This window comes from Balearica regulorum, chromosome 2 (assembly GCF_011004875.1).
Source record: "Balearica regulorum gibbericeps isolate bBalReg1 chromosome 2, bBalReg1.pri, whole genome shotgun sequence".
NCBI classification, from domain to species: Eukaryota; Metazoa; Chordata; class Aves; order Gruiformes; family Gruidae; genus Balearica; species Balearica regulorum.
The window spans coordinates 58,724,898-58,749,390 of NC_046185.1; the positions used below are offsets into that span (position 1 = coordinate 58,724,898).

At 46.4% G+C, this 24,493-nt stretch overlaps 1 protein-coding gene across 4 annotated transcripts in view; it reads left to right on the top strand.

Annotated features, from left to right (window-relative positions):
* The window catches only part of LDLRAD4 (low density lipoprotein receptor class A domain containing 4), a 285,812-nt gene extending 261,650 nt beyond the window's left edge, over window positions 1–24,162 (top strand). The window contains exons 1-4 of one of the 4 annotated variants that reach the window (XM_075744508.1): window positions 6,813–6,951; window positions 10,673–10,827; window positions 22,166–22,219; window positions 23,484–24,162. In XM_075744508.1, the coding sequence (XP_075600623.1) occupies window positions 10,723–10,827; window positions 22,166–22,219; window positions 23,484–24,026 (702 nt within the window). In that variant the 5' untranslated portion in view covers window positions 6,813–6,951; window positions 10,673–10,722 and the 3' untranslated portion in view covers window positions 24,027–24,162. Of the gene's footprint in view, window positions 1–6,812; window positions 6,952–7,562; window positions 7,907–8,351; window positions 8,484–10,672; window positions 10,828–22,165; window positions 22,220–23,483 lie in introns of those variants that run through there. The other 3 variants (XM_010312833.2, XM_075744507.1, XM_075744505.1) reach the window with 3 other exon arrangements.
* The last annotated feature ends 331 nt before the right edge of the window (window positions 24,163–24,493 follow it).

Here is a 24,493-nt window from a genome sequence, read left to right on the forward strand (position 1 = left end):
TACCATAAAGCAGGTTATGTAAGCTGTAGCAAATTCAAATCATTTTGCATGTCAAAAATCTCAGTCCCCATCTCTTCTGGGGGTGCACTGCAAGTGAGGTGAATGTGTTTTGCAGACCAATTTAAATACTCCTAAACTGTGGCCCCCTTCTCCAAATCAACTACATTCCTTTTTTTTGGGAAAATGTGTGTTTGTGTGCATGTACGTACATGAATTGTATACAATGTATTTTATTTTAAATGGGGCTGCAGAAGCCAGAAGTAATGAACTTAGTAAAACAGCCATACAGCAGTTGTTAATGGCAAAGCATCTATAGTTTTTGCACTGTGGCAGTTTGTGGATATGCAGTATCCTTTTTTAAATCAGTCTAAGTTGTTACACCTCTCTTGCACCACAGGAACTTAATCCATCATGAAACCTCGTTAGATGCTGCGCCATTGTATCCTGAGGCAGATGTGAGATTTGTGTGAGTCACTGATTTGCGATCAAGCTGAAGGAAACTGAGTCTACAATTCTGAGGAAAGAAGCTGTCCATTTGGGATGCATTTACGCAGCTCCTTTTGTATAAATCATTAGTAGTATAAACTATCCATTATTGTTAAGAGAAGAAATTCAACAATGCAAATAAAACAAAATACTGTGGCAGAGCAATTTTATGCTTGATTGTAATGTTTAATGGCATGTTCTCATAAAGAGATTTTCCCATCCTTCAGACCTATCATGTCTGTGACTCACTTGATTTCCGATGGTTTGAACATCCCCCATCTCATTCCTAGAGTTGTTTTCTCTAGAGCAATTTCTGCGAACGTGCTGCAGCATGGGGTTATCCAGGGTTAATTTCCCTTATGACTACACATCCAGACGGCATGTATGTAAATGCTGCAAGACAAATGATAAGAAAACCATAGGATAAAAGAAAACAAAATTCTTCTGTTTTGCTCATAAATCCATTTTCTGGTATCAATGTATGTGCCTTACTTTTAAATGTTAATACTAGCTTATATGGGCACTGTAGTTCTTTACAAGCATTCTTCTGCTGTCATCACTGACCTTAAATTTTGCATTATGTTGATTCCCTTTCTCCTTGACATCTCTTTGGGTACTTTTCCCAGATTCATCTCTTCATCCTTTACTTTCAGGTACTAGACAGCACCATCAATGAGGCAGACATTCGTATCTCTAAATCAGCTGATTGTACTCGTGCTAGAAATCAAATACAAGTCTTCACATTCTACTTGTATTTTTAGTACCTTATTGTAATCCTGGTTCTGCTTTCCCTTCTTATCTCGCTTCTGTGTCTTGCCCTTAGGTTTCTTTTTTAGATCAGGGTTGCTGGGTTTTCTTGTGATCTTAAAAGGTTTCTGCACTGTCCAGCTTTTTGAAGACTTTCCACACACCTTAGTCAGAACGCACTAAAGTATCTTGATAGTCTGGTAATCTGCAGTCAAGTGCCCATTGTTTTCTTTTCCTGGCTGCCAGGGAGTTTGTTGGCAATTGAGATTTATGGAGTGAATAATCCACCTGGCAGGAGACACTGAAACTCGGAAGTGTTCTTTAGTGGAAGAAGGAACGTTCCCCTTTGTGGGTAAAATACTGCTAATAGCTTACTTAGCAACCTGTATTTCTACAACAGGGCTTTCAGTTTTGTGTTGGAGGTGGATTCTTGCACATGCATAAATTCTAGCACCCATGCTAATTCCGTCTCTCATTTAACTTTCATCTGTTCCTATGGTAGGATAATGCATGATGTGATCTCTCAGCTTTTTAATGTGGTCCTTAGTGCATCTCCTCTAGCTCCTGTTTGAATGGGCTAAAAAAAAAAAATAATAATGAGGGATGATTCTTCCCTGTACTTGCTGAGAATTGCCTGGAAACCACAGGGAGCTTAAGCAGGATAGTCATGCTGCAACCACTGAGACTCCACAGAGTCCAGTACCAGGTACTAATTGCAATTACTGCTGGGAGAAATCTGAATAACAATGAAATTAAAAAAAAAACAAACCCACTGTGATCCTTTCTTGCCTCTTATCTTACTTAAATGGTTTGTTTTTACAACCACTGATTAGATTTCAGCTCAAAATAAGCCAAAAGCTATGGAATATGATCAAAATGAAGGACGGAAGGGGTTGCACTATTTTCAGTGCAGCTGATTTTGTTCACGAGTTTTTAATAGAACTAGATGGAGGACTGACTTAGTCAATGATTAAAATAAGTGGAAGCCACTGGATAACAGTGTTCAGCATAATGGGTTCCTGCCAGAAATTTTGGTTCTCAGCCACCCAGTTGCTTTGTCCCGTTAGGGATATTTTCATGGTCTGAGTTGCCTGGGCTGCTTATCACCCTCAGATTTACAGCTGCCTGCTCCTGCTCAAAGTTTCTCATTCCTTATGCATCAGCACTAGGAAACTCTGTACCTGTTTTTCAGCAGTGGCATGGGAGCATCGAAGTTACCAGCAGCGTAATCTCCAGGGTAAACAGGGCCGGCATATTATTCTCACTGTACCATTTAACCCTGCTGGAGGAGACAACTGTAAATTGCCTGTGTCAAGCCGGCGTGCGAGGACTAATAGAACTGCAGTGGGGATAATTCATGACTAGATTTTCTCACTCGCCAGTGTAAACAGAGCTAGGGCTAGTCAGGTCTGAAACTGATTACTTTTAAAACAGCGTGTTATAATTCAGTGTCCCAGATTGAACCCTCCTTCCAGCACAGGAAAACAAACCACCGCGTGCATGGCCAGCACATGGACCACGCAGGCTGTGCAACTAACTATACACATGAAGGATTGCTTTGTTTTTCTAGGAAACAAGATTTGGAGGGAGCTCTTCAACTGAAGATTGCAAATGGTGATTTTTTTTTTTTTTAAAAGAGAGAGAAATCAATTTCACAATCCTTACTATTAATGCAGAGTAAAGAAGAGCTTTAACAGCAAGTTAATTTAGAGGCCTTAAACACTGCCCTGTGTTAAATCCCTCCACCAAAGTTGCTTTTTTTGGGTTGGGTCACGCTGCTCCCGCCTGCTTGTTCCTTGCACCTGATCACGTTAAACACAACGACATCATTCATCTAGATACGTACCTGCTGGCAAATAAATTACCTGAGTTCACTGCCAATGAGAAAAGCACTTTTCCTTTCCTTGGGGTAGTATCAGTCTTCAGTATCTTTTTCTGATAAACTTAACCTATAAACTCCAAATTTGACTGAAAAGGTGAAAGTTCACCCCACGAGTTGGCAGCTTGAGAGGTGGGGGTGTGGAGCGTTCAGTAGGTGCATCTGTGGTTGCTTGAAACCCACCTAGCTGCAGACCCTTACCAAAAGGGCACGGTCCAAGTCTCCTTCTCTGTCCCTCACTGACCATTACCCGCCTACTTCTTTTGTGTTGGTGTCAGCGTTCATTTGACATGAGCAGAGACCTGGTCCAGCTCATCTGTGCCTCAGCTGTGTCGCCGTCTGCGTGTATGCTGGGGCTGGCACAAGAGGAATGGCAGGAAGGAGCCGGGGCTGTGCCCCCACGGCCACTAGTTTGACACGGGGCCGGGACAGCAGCAGGCGGTGATTATCCGGGTAGTCCCGAAAACCTGCGAGGCTGCTGTCCAGGCCCTCTTGCCCACCCGGGGGGCTGAAAGTATGGCTCCCCCGTGATGGGCACACGTTGCCCCAACATGGCTTTGACCATCGTGGTGCCACGTAGAAGAGGCACGTAAGGACGTGTGGCCCTACATGAAGTGTTAATGGTTGTAGATTTGTGCCCGTCTCAGATGGTTTTCTGGGCTGAAGTTGTGTGCGTGGCTCTGAGCTGTATCACGGCGTAGGGAGGGGGAAGCATCTCCACGCACACCCCTGCCATCCAGGTTCTCCAGGTGAGCGACCCCAAGGGGCTGGCTGCAGGCAGGAGGAAATACCCCCTTATTGTCCAGTTTCAAGACTGTGGTTTTTCTCTTACCCTTCAGAGTAAGGGCTGGCCAAAAGCCTGCCCACAGACAGTAATATCTTCAGAGAAGCAGAGAAAAAAAGAGCTAAATAGCGGAAATGCAAAACTCATACTGAAAAAGCAGCACCTGTCCAGTTTTGGTCACCAAAGCATGACTGTGTTTTCTTACACTGAAGAGATTAACATCTTTACTATTAGTAAAACAAAAAAATCAGGTTTTGTTCTTGTGGGTTCCAGAATGAGGTTTTTTGTTTTCCCAGTCAAGACTGAGGAGACAGATCAGTAAACACGTCCTTTATAAAATTTCACCTAAATGTTACCAAGTTTAATTAGCCCTTGGCTTTATTATTAATATGCTAGACTTGTAATGGCTTGTGGAGGAGTATTACAACTCAGTGTGCCAAAGCCTGCTTAGGGAGCTTCAACCCTGTTGCCAGAGCAGCCGTCCTGCTCAGAGGTCGTGGTGGAACCTCTTACCAGGAGTGGCATTTCAGAGGGAAGCAGGTCCCCCGTCCTTGTTGGCAAAGCAGCTTTTATGGGCTATCTAGCACTCCCTATGCAGTTGTTCAGCCCCTAAAGGGCTTGATTCACATTAAAAACTTGATGATAAATTCTTAATAAATAGGTAGTGAGACAAATACCGTTCCGAGGATGTTTTTGAGGACGCTTATCAGGTGCGCTGCTTATGGATACAGCAGTCTGTAACCATTTTGCAGTCATTGTGCCTGCACTTGTACAATAATATTTAATAAATTTTGGCAGGTAGGGAAGTAGTGGGCTAGAGAGGGAGTAAAGCCTGTAAAGTATCATGTGCTAAATCCTCAGTCTTGCCAAAGCAATTGTTTTATGCTGTAGGTTAATGCTCTTCAGGAACTGAAAAGACTAAACATCTAGGCTTCAATTGGAGACCAAAGTAAAAGAGCAGCAGTGATACTAGTATATTATTTGTATTTTGTTTTCTGCTTATAAACTATGCTTATCTGAAACCAACTTCTCATTTTAAACATGAGGTTTGGGAATGATATATGTGGGTCAATCTTTGGTCAGAAACTTAGTCCTTGACAAGGGAGAATTTGCAACAGGAAGATAATCAGCCTCAGCAGCAACTCTGTACACACAAAGCGGGTCATGCCCATACAACAGCCATGTTTAAAAGGCCGGTCTGTTGAATTAATTGTTTTCACAGTAATCTAAGGGGCGATAAGATTGTAGTTTTGAAGGTGCTCCACGTCTGCTATCTGTACTGAATTATTTCCCTCTGCTGGTAACGGTGCTGTAGTCAGTTAATACTCCACTCGCACAGAAACATTCCATCAACATATAATTTAAAGTCATTCTGCTCTTCTAGAAACTCTCAAAGGATATTTATTTACAGTCTACAATCACTGTCCCCCAGCTTGACTGTACTGTTTGGATTGGGACTTTAGACCTTGCAGCATTGAGCTAAATGTCAACAACAGTTTAATAAATCCGGACAGTGGGGAGAACCTGTAACCAAACGAGAGGGCCCTCCTGTGTGCAGTGGATGTATATCTCAGGGTGTGTGTGTCTCCCTAATATTTTAAACCCCCTGACTCTTCCTAGTGCAAGCCTGACGGGTGGACCGCAAGCTGGCTCACTCCTCTCAGCCTCCTGGCTTTTGCTCTTTGACTTTGAGTCAAGGGATTTTTCTTTTTTTTTTTTTTTTTTTTTTTTGAGACTGGTGCATGGGGTTTGCCGATCTGAAAGGTGTGGGGAGCAGCGAGTCTATGTCTGTGGTCAACTCTAGAGCATGTCCTGGGGGCTTGGACCGTTGTGGCTGTGCTGTGAGGGGGAGCAGTGCTGGCATGGGGCTGCACTGAGCTGGCCAGGCTGCTGGAAGGACACGGAGACTCACCAGCGCTGCAGCCCAGCTCCTCTGCCTTCAGCAGCTCCCAAGACCTGTTAAGCACGGACCAGAGCGTGAACTCTTTTCCTGCTCACGTAGACACACACCGACGATCTTACCCGGTGCTTTGGCATGCCACCATAATGCAGAGAAGTAACCAGGAACAGGAGGAAGGCTTGGCCGTGCTGGTGAAGCAGGTATAGGGGGAACATCCCGGGAGCTGAGGGACGTGGTGCTAATGGGGGACGTGGTGCTAATGGGGGACGTGGTGCTAACCGGGCTTCCTGGCGTGGCAGGGACTCCGGCGGGGCTGTGCTGCTCCTGTGAGCAGCAGCAGAGGCGGTAACACCCTTCAGGTCCCTGCTATCACCCTCCGCTGCGGTGCTTTGTGAAGCCGGGTTGGGACTGGGAGGGGGAACCCATCTGCCTGCAAAAGGGCCAGGCCCGAAGGCTGGCTCGGTGGCAGGGCCGGGGCAGGCAGCGCGGCTAAAGGCAAGGCAGCCGCGGCTGGAGCCGGGAGTTTTGCTGAAGAAGCACACCTGCGACTGGAGCCCAGCTCTCAAAACCTCCGGGGTTTTCCTTTCCCATCCCCTTCTAATTTCTTTCTAACTTGTGCGTGTGGACCGCTTGAGGTTATAGGCGTTATTTCCGCCGGTAGTTAGAGTTTTGCAGTATCGTGCCAGGATGCGTCTCCCTAATATTTTACCCCGCTGACTCTCCCTAAAACGTTGCGTAAGAGAGTTGCAGCTCGTCAAGGTTTCTATGGTCAGTTTTGCTGGTGGCGTACCCGCGGCGCGGGAAGGAGACGGGCAGCCGGGGCTGGGATTTCCTTGCCGGTGCCTTTTGAAGTCGGCGGAGACCGGACGGACGCGGCGTCCGGGTCGTTAAACAACTCGGGAAGGGGTTTTGCTTGCCTCCCCCCCGCCCCCGGCACGGCTCCTCGCTGCGGCTGGCAGCCCACGGCGGGCGCGCGGTGCGGGCTTCCCCGCGGGCGCGTGACGGCGGGGCGGGGCGCGGGCACGTGCGAGGGGGCGGGGCCGGCGGCGGCGGCGCAGGCGCGGCGGGCCGGGGCAGGCGGAAGAGCCGGGGAGTCCCGAGCGCCCGCCGGGCCGGGCCGGGCCGGGCTTAAAGAGCGGCGGGGCGGCGGCGCGGGTAAGCTACGCACCTTCCTCCCTCCTGCCCTCTCAGGCCCCGCGGCGGGGCTCGGGGAGGAGCGGGGCGCCGTGGGGTTTTTTCCTTTCCTTTTTTTTTTTTTTTCTATTCTCGCCGGTTAATTTTTTAATTTTTTTTTTTCCAAAAAAAATTTTTTTTTTTAAATTGGTTTTCCTCCAGACAGAGCCCGGCGGGACTCTGCTGTCACGAGCCCAAAGGCGTCTCTCGTGTCCGTGCGTGCGCGCACACGCGCGGTGGGGGGCACGGGGAGGGGGGGAGCGAGAGCGGCCGGTGCTGGCCCTGCCCGCCCGGTGCTGGCCCTGCCCGCCCGGTGCTGGCCCTGCCCGCCCGGTGCTGGCCCTGCCCGCCCGGTGCTGGCCCTGCCCGCCCGGTGCTGGCCCTGCCCGCCCGGTGCTGGCCCTGCCCGCCCGGTGCTGGCCCTGCCCGCCCGGTGCTGGCCCTGCCCGCCCGGTGCTGGCCCTGCCCGCCCGGTGCTGGCCCTGCCCGCCCGGTGCTGGCCCTGCCCGCCCGGTGCTGGCCCTGCCCGCCCGGTGCTGGCCCTGCCCGCCCGGTGCTGGCCCTGCCCGCCCGGTGCTGGCCCTGCCCGCCCGGTGCTGGCCCTGCCCGCCCGCTGGGCCGCCGCTCCACGGCGCGCTGCCCGCTGCCGGCGGCACCTGGTAGTCGGTAGCCGCGGTCTGAGGGCCGGGCCCTGCCGGCGAGAGGGACGGCCAGACAGGAGGCTGCCTGTCAGTCCCCGCGTAGGGCTGAGCGGGCGGCCCGAGGACGGTGTCCCCTCGCTGGATGGAGCCCGGGGCAGCCGGTGATGCGGTGCCCGCCGGGGGGGCTGGCGGAGCGGCTTGAGCCCCCCGTCCGCCGGAGGCGAGCATGTCCAGTGAGCGGCTTAACAGGACAGCGGTGAAGGATGCGCGGTTAAAAGACCTGTTGTTGGAAAGAGGTACCCGTTTGTTCGTCCGGTGTGTCCGCACGGGTAGGGCTGCGGCGAGCTCGGTCCCCGGGTTTCCCGGAGCCAAACCCGACTTAGCAGCCCCGCCGGCTCGGAGAGCGCTCCTAGCAGAGCCGCGGGGCGCCGGGGAGGCTCTCCTGGCATGGGAGAGTGTCTGCGGAGCAGGATTTCGGGTGGCGGTCCAGGAGCTTTTGCTTGCGTGATTGTTGATAGGGTCATAAATTATTTCTGTTTTTCATACTTTTTGTGAAGGTGCTTTCATTCGATATTTAGTGGTGTCTTTCAGGTTGTGCATTTACCATGAGAAATACTGTCCTAGGAAACAAATTATTATATACCTGTTTCTTCACACGCAGGAAATAATATTTATGTGACTGACAGAGACTTGGGGGGGTAAAAACATAATTGCTTCTCTTCCTGAAGCTGCCTCTCCAGTCTTTCTCCCAGTTAATTTATAGGAAGAGTGGGCAGAAGGAGATGCTGGTCTGGAAGGCGATGCTGCAGTGGCAGCGATGGCCCTTCGTGCCTGGCAGGTGTGGGGCAGTGGGGCCGGAGTCACCCCGTGCAGGTCAGAAACTCTGCAAATTGCCTTGAGCAGTGCCGGTAAATAAGAACTGCTGCTGTTCTTGTCTCTTCGCTTTTTCCTGTTAATAACCTAATGCATAGCAGGAGGGCCAGTCAGGAGGAGGAAGAGATTAAAAATTGCCTTCCCCTTTCTTTTCCCTCCACTTCCCAGCGAGGAAATCCTCTTGAACATCAGTAGGGCATTTTGGTGTGTTTTAGTGTTTGCAATGTAAAGCTAGACTTGGAACATCCTGTGTGCTCCCACCTGTGTGCTGTGGTTTTCACTTTTTATTGTATAGCCATGTTGTAGTCAAACACTTTCCAAATGATTCCCCCCAAGGGAAATGCTCGCAGTCCTAATCCCTTATTTCTGAAGGAGAGGTACTGTCCCCTGCCACTGAAATGCTGGGGCCTTGATAAATTTAGAAGACTCTGCCCTTGGCAGATAGAGAAGTAACATGTCATTCCAGTGATCTTTGCATTCTAGGAAAGCCTAAGTCAACATTGCTTGTTTTGCATGTTGCCCTTTAGCAACAGGCTCTCAATTTCCAGTCTAAAGTATTACATGGACCAAAAAAAAAAGTTTTGGGTAAAGAAACTCTTTGATATTAGTAGCTGCAGAATGTGAGTTGCAGCAGTTGTCAACTGTGTCAAGTCTGTATTCTGTGCTTTTGACCCAAGGAAAATTGACTTTTTACTTAAGCATGATTTTTGGTGGGTTTGTTTTTTAATTATTTCTATGCTTCCTGCTTTTTAATCTTTTGGTGCTGACACTGTTTGCTTCCAGTGACTTCGGGTACAGGGGCAGGCAGGGAGAAAAAAAAAGATTACTGCATATGAGATTGATAGCAAAAGCAGAGCAAAGCACTGACTAATCAAATTTTCTGAAAACGTTGGTGGTATTAATGATGAGTAGATGGTAAGAGATATGTTGTTGCCCTTTACTCTTTCTTTAGCCTTAAACCAGTTTAGTTACTGCTACTGAGACGATCGCAGAACCTCAGCACTTAGATGGTGGCATGTCTGTGCCCACTGGTAATTTGTGACAAACAGCTGGACCTCAATGCCAGCCTCCAGTGGACACTGGTGCACTTGCAGCTCCTGTAATCTGAGGTTTTGTTAGCAAGAGATCTTGGAATAATGGAACAGCCTTGGTTTTCCTTTAGTTCCACAACAGGTTACTTTGGATTTTGTGTGAACTGCATTTTTCTAGCTCTGCTTCATAGTGGTGGTGTGTTTGCGTAAGCATATACTGCTGTTACCCGGAAGGCTGAGGGTGACTACAAATGAAAGAGAGAAGAGTGGAGGTGAAAGCTTGTTTTCTCTGGTGTTTGGTTTGTCTTTTAATTTTTATGTTTTGTTATCTTTCTTTCCTCATTGGCTTTCTAAGACAGAAATTTAATATCGGATCCCCAAAGTTGATGTTTTGGTGCCCAAAAGTAGTGCCACTTTTGGAAAGTGCTGAAACTGAGCAACTTGCACTGCTTCTTTGCTTTTTCTCCCAGCCTAGCAACCAAAGACCTCCTCGCATTAGCTGGAGTTGTCTTTCAAGATGAGAGCATCCCCTTTGAGCAGTGCAGTTTCCATGGAAATATCAGCAACTGTGTAACTCCAGAGGGCAGTTTCTCCCCTTACGTTGCTCATCCTTGCTGCTCCAGTATAGCCGAAAGAGTGCAAGAGTGACTCATTTCTAAATATACTTAATATTTGTGGTATAGGCAGGACTTCAGATAAGATGATGGGCTCTGCAGTTCGTTGTAATTGTATCTCTAGCAACAGCCAAGGTCCCAGTTTCATTTTTAACCATAGTGGAACATAACTTGTTTTAGAGTACCAGATCTCTTTTTAGATTTTTAACTGTATGGGAATGTCCTAGAAAAGCTAATTTTACTCTAGTTGGAAAGAAGTAAGTAGTTGAAAACCTACATATTGCGTGTAGATTCAGTCGCGGGGGAGAGAAGTTTGGTTTCCACTTGATTTAGGTAGCTTTTGTGCTATTTAGTTAATTTAAAAAAATTACAATTTTCATACTTTTTTGAACACAGTTTTCTTCACAAAACTTTGAAATGGACATCAGTAACATCTTACTGCAGATCAATCTTGATGAAATACTGAGAGTTTTACAGATTACTGCTTTGATGGATAACATTCTATGTGTGATTGACATATTTTCCTTTTTTTTTTTTCTTTTAGCTGAACTGGAGTTTGTTCAAATCATCATTATAATTGTGGTTATAACTGTTATGGTGGTTGTGATCATCTGCTTGTTGAACCATTACAAACTCTCGACACGCTCCTTTATCAACCGACAGAGCCAAAGCAGAAGACAGGAAGAAACTTTGCAGACGGTGAGTATGAGCCCCTTGCACCAAATTCTCCTTGTGCTGTATAGGTCTGCAGCAAAGCCTCCTGAGGAGCTCTGGTACAGACAACTGTTGGAAAAAACTTCTGATGTCACTTTTAATACTCCCTATAGTTAGGCCTTTTGCTGAGGTTGTATTTGTCAGTAGGAGGAAAAAAAAAAGAGAACATAAATTTAAGATATACCGTCTTCAGTTATTTTTAGACCCTGTTATGTTTTGTGTAGCCTATTTTCATTTTGCATTTGGCGACTCAGATGTGACATCCTGTTTGCTGCTGTTGTAATTTGAAGGGGAGTGGAGGGGGAATGAATGGAGATCACCTGGGGTATGAAGATTTGAAATACATGTTGCGACTTCTCATGTATTTACTAATATCCTGGAGTTTTATCACTACTGCTGTTTTGTGAAGCTGCAGTAACTGTTTGCTGGATCCAAAACACTGGTCCAGTAAGGGCCCAGGAAAATGTAATGTTTGTTTCATTCAAAGAGCAAGAGAATATTAGGAAAATGATCCCTCCAAGGACCTGGAGTAGTTAAGATGTGTTGTTACAGAGCTTAAGACTAAATCTCAGTGGAGACTTGTTAGTCTGTCTTTAGTCAACCTGACAGTAAATAGGCACCACTTGCCCTGTGAGCCAGGAGTTTGCCAGATGGGATGCACTGTTCCCTCGTGAGGGTTAACCACAGGGTGTCCCTGACCTTGGGACATCCCCCCAAGCCACGCAGTGTCCTGTGGTGTTGCAGGGAGGTTCTCTTTCTGATGTGCTTTTCAGTGCCTCTTTGCTGACCGCGATGGCCAAGGGACCACGTGTGAGGGTAGCCTTTTGATGCATTGAATTCCTGGCAACAGCGCTGGATTCACAGCTTCCTTTAATTTTGTCAGCAAAATTGTAACTGGAAGGTGCGATCCCATAATGATTAATGCTAGCTGTAAGTTAGATTTCAGCCAGATCAGCGAGCAAGGTGCCTGGGCAGGGGAGGGGGTAGTAGCCGGGGAGGAGGCAGGGATGCCAGGGCTAGACCTGAGCGGCTGCTGTGGAGCTGCACCCCTGCCAGTCCTGGCAGCTCCCTCCTGAAAGCCAGCTGTAAAACGTGATGAAAGACAAATGCGGGGTTCCCAAAGCTCTTGCTTAGCACATCATCTGCACTGTTTTGCTGGGGTGAATAGCTCTTACCTTGGAGGCTGCGTGGGGAGGAAAGGAGCTGTCTCCTTAAGGGGAGGTTGCCTTGTTCCCTAGCACTTCAGTAGCGCAGGAATATTTAGCTCTAATTTGGTTACAGACAAAACTGAAACTTGTCAAACCTTAACCTTGTGGACTTCAGGACTGGAAAAATGAGCTAGATTAATTTGAATGTTGCTTTGAAATGGATGCCGTAATTCAAGAACCACACTTCTTTCCAAAAAATGTTAGCTGTAATTGCTACAAGTACCTAAAGTGAAATAATTTGAGATAAATGAAGCGCATTTTCATCTTCACAAATCTTTTAAAACTGCAGTAAGCTGTCAAATGCATGAAGTAAGCCATTATTTCCTTTGTATGGTTCGTTAGTATTGTCTATTATCGGAGCAAGTGGTGCCTTCTCTCTTGGACGTGAGGGAGGAAACATCACCTTCTAGTGAGAAGAACGTGCAATTTGGTAGTGGGGACTTGGGAGCTGCTTTAGTATCCAGAACTGCTGTTAAGTAATTTTTAAAACACCAACTTACTTTGAGTTTGATGGCACCCTTATAAGTAATGATAATCGTAGCCAAGTCAGCACTTCGTGGGAATCGATGACCAATTGACAAGAACCAGTTATGAATTCTTCCAAAAACTCTCTGGTATAGGTTTGTCATCACTATTACTGATCTGGAATCAGCTGAAGTTGTTCTTAAAAGGAGGTCATACTTGTAGGGAATGGGACTTTGGAGGTCTCTGAGGTCAGATGTCAAATATGTTTGAATACTCATTTGTCTCAGGTGTTAGAAGGAAATTCTGATAGAAACTGGTTGTGCGCTGTTTGCACTGTGAACCTTAAAAGCAGTGGGTGGTGCATGGGGGTCAGGGAAACTAAAGCATTTGCTCTGTGATGTGAAACTGGAAACAGCCAGTCTGTTCTCATTGTCCACGGTGGAGTGAGTTGCACAAGGTAAATAGTGTGAGCAAGAAGATGCAGGTTAGATTATACACTTTTAAAATGTATTTATTTTTTAACTAGGCAGACCTTGTTCTGTGTGCCAATGCTATCGATAAGTGGATTCTCTTCCAAGGGAATGTTTTTTGGTTTTTTCATAGTATATAGACTCTGAAAACAGGTTTAAACGTTTATTAACTACTAATGTCTGAAGAAAATACCATTCTGACTCAGGCCTTCTGTTGATGGAGAAATAGTGAATGGAAACAGAGGAAGTTCAGCCATATTTCTTAAAATGGTAAAGTAAATGAACTGACTGTTGGCTAGTTCCTGTAGTGAGCTATGAAGTGACCCCCCCCTTTTACATAGCTGAGGTAGCAGAGGTGTATCAAGATGCGTAATCATGCCTTTCCTATTCAGACAGGCCTTTTTTTTTTTTGTCCTTTTGTTACCTTCAATTTTCATTCTCTTCAAGCCTATCCTATTTCTAGATAATCATGCCTTCCAACAGCTGAGCTGTAGCTGAATTGCACAGATTTCTGGCCCCGGGAAGACCAACTATTGAACAGATAATCTCTTATTCTGGTTCTTCTAGAAAGCGTAACAGAAATGAATAGATAATTTATCTACTGCCTTTATTGCCAGCCTCACACCTGTAAAACTCATGGGGTCAGACCTCTGAAATAATGAAATAAAAGGTGTTTGTGGGGTTTTTGTTGTTTGGCTGAATTTCCTTCATGTAAAAAAAAAAAAAAACCAAAAAAACCCCACCCTTAAAAAAATGCCCAGAAGTTGAAATTCTTTCTCATTGTCTTCCAAGTCCAGAAATTAGAGTATTAAAAAAACGAAATTTTACTGGAATCACAAGTGTTAGTAATGCTTGAAGGGCAGAAAAGGGACTGATCCTAGAAAAAACTTGTTCTTTGACAAGTAGATGCTGAAAAGCAGTTGTTATGTTCCTGTTCTGTAAATATGCTTTCGTGTGTGACCACCAGTTCATCTTTTTCTTTTCAGCCCCTCTGGAGTCTCATCTTCCTATCTTTCCCCTGGTCTTTGTTTTTATTACCTTGGTTAGTGTGCTGAGGCCTTAAACAGATCACAGCAGGGGCAGGACAACCTTTGAGTGCTCAGGAGTGCTGGATGCTTCTGCAGCAGTGCTGCCAAGGATGCTGCCTCCGCTCCCATGGCATGGATATTAAAGCATTCAAAGTCTGTTCTAACATTAGCAGAAAGGCGAGTTTTGGGGTTGTAACTGAGAGGTGGAAGGATGCTGAGTGCCAACAGTGGTGGCATGAGTGACAACCCAAAGCGAGCGTGCACAGTACTGAACAGGGTCCGTATCATGATGGATAAAATATTGAACATTTCCCCTTGCTGGCTGATCCATCAGTAGTACTTGGCTTCACAGCTGGAGTGAGCCCAGGTTTGCAGAGCATCTGAAGAGGGTGTGAAGAATACCAGGAGCACACCCAGGGCCGCTTTGCTAGGATGACACAACCTCTCCCGTGGGAGCAACTGATGCTACTGGCAGTGCTGGGGGGTTTCAGGGCAGAGCTGTGTGGCAGCCTTGGAAAGGCACATCCGTGTGCAGGGTATGCGTGTCTGGTGTCCCAGGGGAGGTACACGTTGCAGCACTGCTGGCTGTGCCTTGGCAGGACTGACATTGTATTGGGAGGGCAGTGTTGCTGGTAACCAAAACCATCCTGTTGGAATGTAGGTAGCTGTGGCCCAGTGGCTGCCACAGCTGTCTGCTGTTTGCTGGGATAAAACCAAGATCAATCTTGCTTTCTGATGATTAACTCTTAGTGTCATCACCAGTGATTTCCAGGGGGACATTGAGAGAAAAGAGATTAAGTGACTTACAGGGAGGTACTTAATGAGCTTCTGATGTTCCTAAATTGATTCCTTCTCCCCACCCTGGTGGCTTCTGTCTTTGTATCTCTTTCTCTTACGAAGTGGATGTTGGAGTACTGATCCCTCTGACTGCCCCAGGCCCACTCCTGGCGGCAAAGTCCCTGCATCCATCACACAAGACGCTCGCCCCGAGCAGCCTCTGCCTCCCAGCACCAAGGGCAGCATTGCTGCAAGGGCTAGTCAGCTTGTGTTAGGACCTACAGTGATGATGCCCATCTCAAATGCCAAGCTCTAGAGGCACAGCTGTAAAAATACTGCCCTCCTTCTTGGAACAGCTATTTCAGAATAAAAGGGGAACATCAGGAGGGTGACAGAAAATACTCAGTAACATTGACGGCTCCAGGGATTTGTCAGTGATTTCAAATGTTGGTCTTGCCTCTTGGCCTTTTAAATTATTCCCTACTGGTGTTAGCATTATTCCTTCTGTTCCCTGCTGGCATCCCTGGCCCACTCATTTTCACTTTCTCACTTGATCCCAGTGGGAACAAGAACCCAGTCTATAGCTGGGAGGAGAATGTGAGTGCTGTAGGCCGCCCTGCTTTGCCAAACCTTTTCCTTCGCACCAAGCATCACTTGGCAGGAGCTGGATGCATGCAGTGCAGGTCTCCTGCCGCCTGCGTGAGGGACATGGGCTTGCCTCTCCTCAGGGCGTGCTGCCGGGAGGGACAGTGTGTGCTGGTTGCTGCTCTTTGAAGTCTACCACAATAAAGTCAGAACATCTTTAATAAGGGCAGGATCATCTAGGAAATCTGCAGGTAGGACTAGAAGCAAGGAGCACTGGCTTCGAGTGGCTCCTGACTCAGTGTGTCATCTTGGGCAACTTGCTTCATCTCCAAATAAAGCGGGAAGGATAATAGTACTTATTTCCTTCACTTTGAGCAATCTTCATTTCATCCAAGTGGCAAAGTGCTGTGAAGTTAGGGAAATAAAGGTTTTAAAGCATTAAGTAACAGAAATAATCACTGTAAGTGTAGGGAGGTGGACTACAAATGAGAGGTTTGGCACTCTCCATAATTACCTCTCTCTAGTACTTTTCCTTGGTACCGTGCACTGCTCTGCCAGACAGTGTAACCTTTCCTACCCTTGGGAAACACAGATTTTAAAGGGAAGAGCAATCCTGCTGGAATACTTGCCATTCTGTTGGGGATGATGTAGTAGTTTTGTGTTGCCTGTGTTCGGCAAGCAACATTAGTGAAAATTAGGTAAGAACTGGCAGGGGAAATGTTACAGTCTTAAGTGCTGCGATGGTCTCTATCACCCAGGAAGAGGCAGGGAGGAAGGAGCCCCTGTGCCTTCCCAGAGCATTTTGAGCAAGCCACTGCTTTAATGTGGTGTAATGTATCACTGCCACCTAGGGCCAACATCAGAAACTACACTGCTCTCTGAAACTTCATTTGCAAAAGAGGTGTGTATATCTCTGTGTGTAAATCATATATATACATATGAAAAAAAAAAGCCGAGTTTATTCGAGGGGGAAAAGAGGGACCTTCCTAATACCTGTAATGCATTTCAGAAAGTAAAAAAACCTGACTCTTGTTTCTCAGGAAATACAATTTCAGGTGGAGTTCTAATTCTCAGAAACTGAAAAGAGGTGGTGTTGCCTCATTACAGTTTGAGGAATTTTTCTTACTGAGCATAAATTTTTACCTGCAATTTATCCTAAGTTAAAAGTTCTTCTTCCAGTAGATTTCTTTCGTGCTGTCTGTCAATGTGCTCATGCTCAGCCAAGGCCGTTGGATGACACTCTGTGCTCCAGGAAGCACAGTGTTTAAAAATGGCCCCAAAAAGTCATCTTCCTAAACTGTTTAATTCTGGACACTGTTAACCTTTCTAAAATACAAATTAGGCAAATTATTTTAGGCTTATCCAGTCTCCTAAGCTCTAAATCTTGAGTTAAAAATCATCACCATAAGATAATTAACTAATCACCCAGCTGGATTTATTAAATGATGGTGTTATTTCAAAATCTAATCACAAATTTAATTTCTGCAAATTATCGTGAAAGCCAGGAATGGCTAAGGTCAGCAAAAGACATAGCTGGATCCCTAAGATTTTTCTTGCTTTGGTGTTATTTATAGGAGCTAGGATTTACCATGGAGACTCATCCTTTTTCATTCCAAAAACCTAACAATGTTAAAAATGAATCATAGATTGGTTTGGGTTGGAAGGGACCTCAAAGATCACCTAGTTCCAACCCCCCTGCCATGGGCAGGGACACCCTCCACTAGACCACGTTGCCCAAAGCCCCATCCAACCTGGCCTTGAACGCTTCCAGGGAGGGGGCAGCCACAACCTCTCTGGGCAACCTGTTCCAGTGCCTCACCACTCTAACCGTATAGAATTTCTTTCTAACATCTAATCTAAATCGACCCTCCTTCAGCCTAAACCCATTACCCCTTGTCCTGCCACTACACTCCCTGATAAACAGTCCCTCACCATCTTTCCTGTAGGCCCCTTCAGGTACTGGTAAGCTGCAATTAGATCTCCCCGGAGCCTTCTTTTCTCCAGGCAATATAGGAAATGAATGCATAAGCTTTCTCTCCTTGTTACTTTTAAGTATTGAAGGTCATAGCTGAAGACCTTTAGTCTGTTTAAGAAGGAGCAAGTTGAAGTGGCTAGCTGTTGAGAACCTGTAGGAAGCAGGTAAATGATACATTGCCCACACACAAAAAAATAATGGGTAAATTGCATTTGCTCAGGTTTAGCATTGGTTGCACGTACCTGAGAACTACTTGTACAAATCCCTGGGTTTTTGGTGTGAGGGGGCATCCAGCGGGACTACTGGCTCTGGATTTGCAAGACTGGAAGTGGCTGTCGGCACATTGCCAGGCGGTGTGGTACTGGGGCTGCAAGCTTGCCCAGGCCTGGCCACTGGTTAGCTGCCATGCTGAGCTGTGTTGCTTGTGCCTGATATCATCTCGCTCGTGGGGTGAGATGTCACTGAGTGAAAAGAAGTCAAAAGTAGGGGATTTTTCTCATTAGACCAATCTACTTTAGTATTTTAAATAATAAAGGGAGAAACAACATGAGGGAATATAAATACAAACTCTGTCTGTTCTTACCTGATTTTCAGTGATCTGAGCACAGGGAAACGTTTTAGCTGTCAGTTAAAGGTCTATGCAGAAGGATAAGGAGAGAGCAAGAAGTAGCACTTTCCCTCAGTGTAAGTCACCCCAGATTGTTTGTGGCAGTCTCAGCGTGTTATTTCTTACATCTGTGTCTTGGGGGGGGAAAAAATCATGGCAATGTTTTTCTTCTGCAACACTGAGGTTTTTTCCTTTCTTCTCCTTTCAACCCCTTGCCGTCACCCCAAGAATAGTGGGGTAGGTGGGCACCAACCCTTGCATTAGGTTATATCTACCCAGTGCAGGGGAGGGAGGATTTCCCTGATGTGAAGACCTGAGAAAGATTAGATAGTAAGTCTCCCGTGGTAGATGCAGTGATTTCAGGAAGGCAGAATGGCTCAAAAGACCAAAATTGGGAAGATGGGACAGGCACCTGTTTGGATGCCATTCTGTGCACCATTCAGCAAAGCACTTCAGTATGTTAATTTTTTTATTAATTTCCTAAGTTTCCTCTTAGCCTTGGAATGTTAGCAGAAGGGCACATCTAAATAAGCGGTTGCAGACAGATGTGAGTGGAGCCTGCCTTTGAGCTGGCAGTTCCCAGGCTAGCCCTGAGGCGGGGCTGCACAGCTCAGTAGCGAGCTACTGCGTCTGGCTCAGAGGCATCTGATGAAATAAGTGCTATGTAAAAAGATAAGGGGTGATATTAAGCATAAATTATTTTCCTGTTCAATTGTATCCCTCAAATACATATAAATGTAAACCCCATAGAGCCATTCATAATTAAGCACTGTCATGTTGTCCATTGTCTCTCTCTCTCTGTTTCTTTTCCTCCTCTCTGTACTCTTTCCCATGTTGTCGTACTGCTCTGCTCTTCAAGTTTAGGAAGCCCCTCTACATGTTTGTATTTGTCATTGCAGGTCACTGTACAATAAGTTTGTGTCCTAGAAGGATTCAGGGATGCCTCTATAGCTGAGTGCAGGAAAGCCGGTGTCATGATTTAACCCCAGCCAGCAACTAAGCAACATGCTGCTGCTCGCTCGCCCTCCCCGCCCCCTGCCACCGGTGGGATGGGGGAGAGAATCAGAAGAGTAATAGTGTGAAAACTCGTGGGTTGAGATAAAGACAGTTTAATAGGTAAAGCAAAAGCCACACACAGAGGCAAAGCAAAACAAGGAATTCATTCACCACTTCTCATGGGCAGGCAGGTGTGCAGCCATCTCCAGGAAAGCAGGGCTCCATCATGCGTAACCATTACTTGGGAAGACAAATGGCATCACTCTTGAGTATCCTCCCCTGCCGCTTTCTTCCCCCAGCTTTATATGCTGAGCATGACATCATATAGTATGGGATATCCCTTTGGTCATTTGGGGTGAGCTGTCCCGGCTGTGTCCCCTCCCAACTCTTTGTGCACCCCCAGCCTCCTCGCTGGTGGGGTGGTGTGAGAAGCAGCAAAGGCCTTGGCTCTGTGTAAGCATTGCTGAGCAGTAACGAAAACATCCCTGTGTTATCAGCACTGTTTCCAGCACAAATCCAAAGCACAGCCTCATACTAGCTACTAGAAAGAAAAATTAGCTCTATGCCAGTCAAAACCAGTGCACCCACTTGCCTGCTAGCTTCTTCCCTTTCTCCTTGCCTCTCTTGCTGTCCATTTTAAGACTTGTCCATGCACAAAGTAAGAATGTAGTGCCTGTTCCTATATTGGACCAGTTAGGGCTTATTCTAGTGGTGATGAGAGAACCCTGTATTGTGACACTGGACCAACCACATATGCATGGTGGGGTTGGTATTTTCCGAGCGTGGGCATGCTGAGCACTTGCTGCCCAGCCACCTGCTTGGGGAGTTCCTCTGGCTTCTGGGATAGAGATCTTACTGGAGGTTGGCTGCTGCCAAACACCTTATTCAGCCTGCCGCTCTCTCCAGAGGATACCTTAGGGAAGGGAGTAGCTACAGGTAGGCTGTAGGACACACCGCCACAGAGGCCATGTTGTTACACATCTTTGCGTCCTAAGGATCTCACAACCTTGGAGTTCAGCTGTGTCTCAAGCTGTCTACCTCTTTGAGTAGTAATCCCAGAGTGGGGAGAGCCTTGGGCTCCTTTCGTCTCATCATCATGGTCTGACTATCCTAGCGCCCTGGTTGCAGTCTGTGGGGTCCCTGTAGCAGCTGCAGCGCCTCCAGGCAGGATCTTTTACTGTACTAGGCTTCAGGCATCAGCGGTAGAAGTAACGGGCAGCTCCACTCTTCCAGCAAGTTGTTTCTGTTTGACAGTGCTGGTACCAGGTCTCGTGTGGTCAGCATGCAGGTCCTGCTTCATCTCAGCTCGAGAAGTTTCTCTGCGTATACTGCACCATCTCCCTCAGCTCTTCTTCCTCTCCTGCCTTAGCAGAGATGGACACTAGGATGGGAGTCATTGTTTCCACTTCCACATTGGAAACTCTCTTTCATAAGAGAATTTAAGCAACATGAGTGGTAGTAATAGATTGAATTTCTTTCTAGATTGGGTCATTGATTTTGCATTTTTTCCTCTCTTCTGAGCCCGAACAGTCTAAATGAGAGACTGAGACAGTTGTGCTAAGCATAAAGCTACGCACTGGTACTTTTCAAACCATCACTCAGCAATCAGCTGTTGCGCTGTATATGGCCTGTAGTTCACGGGCAGTTAATTGAGCACTTTACCTTTGACTAATATGTTTTACTTAATTGCAACAGGCTTGGAGCCTGCTGGGTCAGCTGCTGAGAACCTGATTGTACTTGATTGTGCAAATATACCATCAGATACTTCAAAATGAGGGCATCTGGGTGATGGAGGGGCGGAAAGGCAGTATGTATATATATGTATATATATACAGTTATACAGTTACAATTTCTTCTGTTGACAAAACCTTACATAGGCATTGAAATACACAAATCTAAGATTCATACTTGCGAAGGGAAGTTGTAAATAATTGCAATTGTCAGCCTCCCTCTGTCTCTGCTCTCTGAAGCTACAGGAGAGAAGTGACTGACCAGCTTTGTTATTCAAGGCATTTCCCTTAACAGCTGAATCCTGTGGGAGATTCCTCTTAGAGCAGCTTTCCTCTGCGGTGGACTCTCCTGACAAGATCACAGACGGCTTTTGGTCTCTGAGTGTCATGATGCACATCCAGTTAGGTCTATTTTTATATCTGAAATATGTTGAAAGATGCTGTGGTGAGAAGAAGCAGTACAGTAAGATTTCAAAGTAGTCTACACAGGGTAATGCTTTTGGGGACAGTATGCATTTTCCTTCCTGTTCTTGAAAGTTCTTATGTCTAGAAAATCATAAAACTTGAATTTCCACCAAGAAAATAGTCATGACCATACGATGTTTTGATTTTCTCTTTTTGCATCAAGATTGAAATTCTGTGCTTTATAGCTGCTCTGATGTGTCCTTTTCAGCTTTGAAATTTTCTGGTAAAATAAATCTACTGCAGTAGTTACTGCTACTTCAAACAATTAATTGAGAAGGAAAATAATGATACATCTTAATCTGTTTCCCCTTATTGACATGTTGTTCTTTATCCATTTATTCTGCCCTGAGTGCTGGTACAGTGTCATAACAGCCTTTCAAGGCATGAGGGAGAAAATGCTTTGGCCTGAGAAGGTGCTTGGGGAAGTGGTTGAAGAGGGGAACTGGTGGCTGAAACCTCAGCTGTTTAATTACTGTTTATGGTGGGAATTGGGCAACTGACAGTTTTGACCAGAATATTATACCTGGGTTTAGGGTGACTGTCACTTCACTGGGATTACAGATGCCAGGTTTCGTTGCTCTGGTGTGTGATCGGGATCCTGGCTGGCAGGTCAGCTTCATCGGACCTGTCGACCATGCTGACGTGACGTGTCACAGGTTGGGAGGCAAAGGGCATCCGCTCAGCACGCTAGCACTGAAGTGTCTCCTGTTCTCTCTGCATGTTGCCATGCTCTCAGAGCTGCGAGCGGCTTGCTGCGTCCTTACAGCCTGTGAGGCTGGCTGCTGTGGCTGGCCTCTCGGCACTTGCAAAATGGACCAAGCTTGACTTGCTTGGGTGCCGAGCTGCCGTTTGCTCAAGTTTTGGAGAGCAAGGGGTGGGACATTACTTATCTCCTTTCTCTAGGTGGAGACAGCCAGTGCTTAGAAGCTGACTGCTCCTAAAAGTTGTGGTATTTGAGGTAGGATGGTGATGTGATCTATTAATTTTTCTCTTTTGTTGTGTTTTTCTGCATTCCAGGAAGGGTGCTTGTGGCCTTCAGAAAGCTCGGTTTCGCGCCAGGGTGCTTCAGAGGTACACACAGATTTCTTATTATCTTCACCAATGTGCTTTCCTCTTTCTTGTTAAGTATATTTGGCTCCTCTCAAAAACATGTGTCTGTTTAGTATATAAAGTTTTTTCAGTGTAGGCCAGCAGCCAGGTTCATGTAGATGTCTGAGCCTGCCTTAACTCCCGTTTCATAAATGCTTAAGACTTTTTCATTAAAAGAATAAGATTCCATCTACCTGACACCTCATCTCCATCTGCAGCTCCCTGTATCATAGTAGGCATGCACAGGTAAGTGGTGTCTCTCTCATGCAGTGGCTCAGTAATTTGAATATTCAGTGGAATCTGTGAGACCAGTTGCGCTCTCCCTGTGATTTTCCTGGATTTACTACACATATCCTATTAACAGTGTCTCCTGTCTTCTGGCTAGCACAGATCCCTGGTTTGAGTGATGATTTGTGGGTGTGTTGCTCCAAGTGGCCCAGCTCACCTGTGTCAAACAGTGAATCATCCTTGCTTCTATGAGGGTCAGGGGCTAAAGTCCCTCCTTGGACCCAAAAATGAGAAGAGCAGTTTGGTAGATCTAGATCTAAGAAGCTGGCGTGTCTGGGATAGACCAAGTGAGGAGCAATAGCTTCTCACAGAGTGTCTTCAGCTCTTTCTCTTGTAAAGCCTGACCTCCAGGGTTTAATGTGACAGGGACATTTTTTCTAGTCGCGGTGCAGAAGCTTTGCAGGTCCTCCCTGGAGGCTGAGTTCTGGCTGAGAACTGAGGGGGAGGAGGACACCTGATACACTCTGGTAGTGAAGGCGTGAGATATGCCAGGCCTTTACAAAATGTACTAAAATGACCATCTGAATTCTTTGGTGATGTAGGGAATTACATCAACTCGGAGTAGGAGGGGGAGGCTCAGACTGCAGCTGAAATTCAGTATTGGGACATTTTCATAGAACTGGTTAATCATCAAGACTAGAGAGAAAGTGTTTCCTGTGTACAGAAGCAGAATTGTTTTCTCTGGGCTCTGCATGTTTCAATGTCAGAAGGAGCTGTGTGAGGTCTCGGTCTTCCTTTGGGAAGCTGTTCTCAAGTATCTTGTGTTAGATCCTTCCTGCAACTCCTACCTCTTTTCACATGCATGCGTGTGGGAGCACACGTGCACAGTATCTGCTGGGTTTAATCTTTTAAGATAGGTGGCAAAGTATTTTCTGTTTTATCATTTTTTCATAAATACAGAGCACGCACAGTGCTTTGCTCAGATGTGGAGTCACGTGTCTGTCTCTTCCCATTTCAGATCATGTATGCCCCAAGGTCCAGGGACAGGTTTACCGCCCCATCTTTTATGCAGCGGGACCGTTTCAGTCGCTTCCAGCCCACTTACCCTTACATGCAGCATGAGATTGACCTTCCTCCGACCATCTCGCTCTCTGACGGGGAAGAACCGCCGCCGTACCAAGGCCCATGCACCCTGCAGCTCCGGGACCCAGAACAGCAGATGGAGCTCAACCGGGAATCTGTCAGGGCACCACCCAACCGAACCATTTTTGATAGCGACTTGATAGACATCTCGATGTACAATGGGGGCCCCTGCCCACCAAGCAGCAATTCGGGCATAAGTGCAACCAACTACAGCAGTAACGGAAGGATGGAAGGACCACCCCCGACGTACAGCGAGGTCATGGGGCATTACCCAGGCTCCTCTTTTTTCCATCACCAGCACAGCAATGCGCCTCCTTCCTCGCAGAGGGGGAGCAGACTTCAGTTTCAGCAGAACAATTCAGAGAGCACAATAGTCCCCAGCAAAGGCCAAGACCGGAAATCAGGAAACCTGGTCTAAGTTACTCGCCCAGGTGCATTTGAACTGAAGACAAGAGATTCAAGCAGAGCAGTGGAGGAAGACCCCCATGCTCCGGTGCACAATGTTGTTGCGTTTCACGTGGTACAACTTAGTAAAACCAAACGTGCAAACCAGATCTTTGTTTCTGATTCCTTTCAGGGGAATTGCATGCAAAGCAGATTGAAAGAAATACAAACTTCCATTCAGTTTGTCTATGAGCAGTGTTTCAGGGGAGAGGGGGGGATATATTATTTTTTTTAATAAACTATTTCAATTATTTAATTCTAAAAGTTAACTTAGCACAGAAATGAGGCTTGTACAGCCTGTTTTATACTCACTGAATGGCAGAAGGAAGAAGGTGGGTTTTGTTAGATAAATGGGGGAAGAATTGGCCAGTTTGCTTTTTTTTTTTCTCCCAGGGTGTGGATTTTTTTTTTTAATATGAAACAAAATTCCTGTTTTGTGTG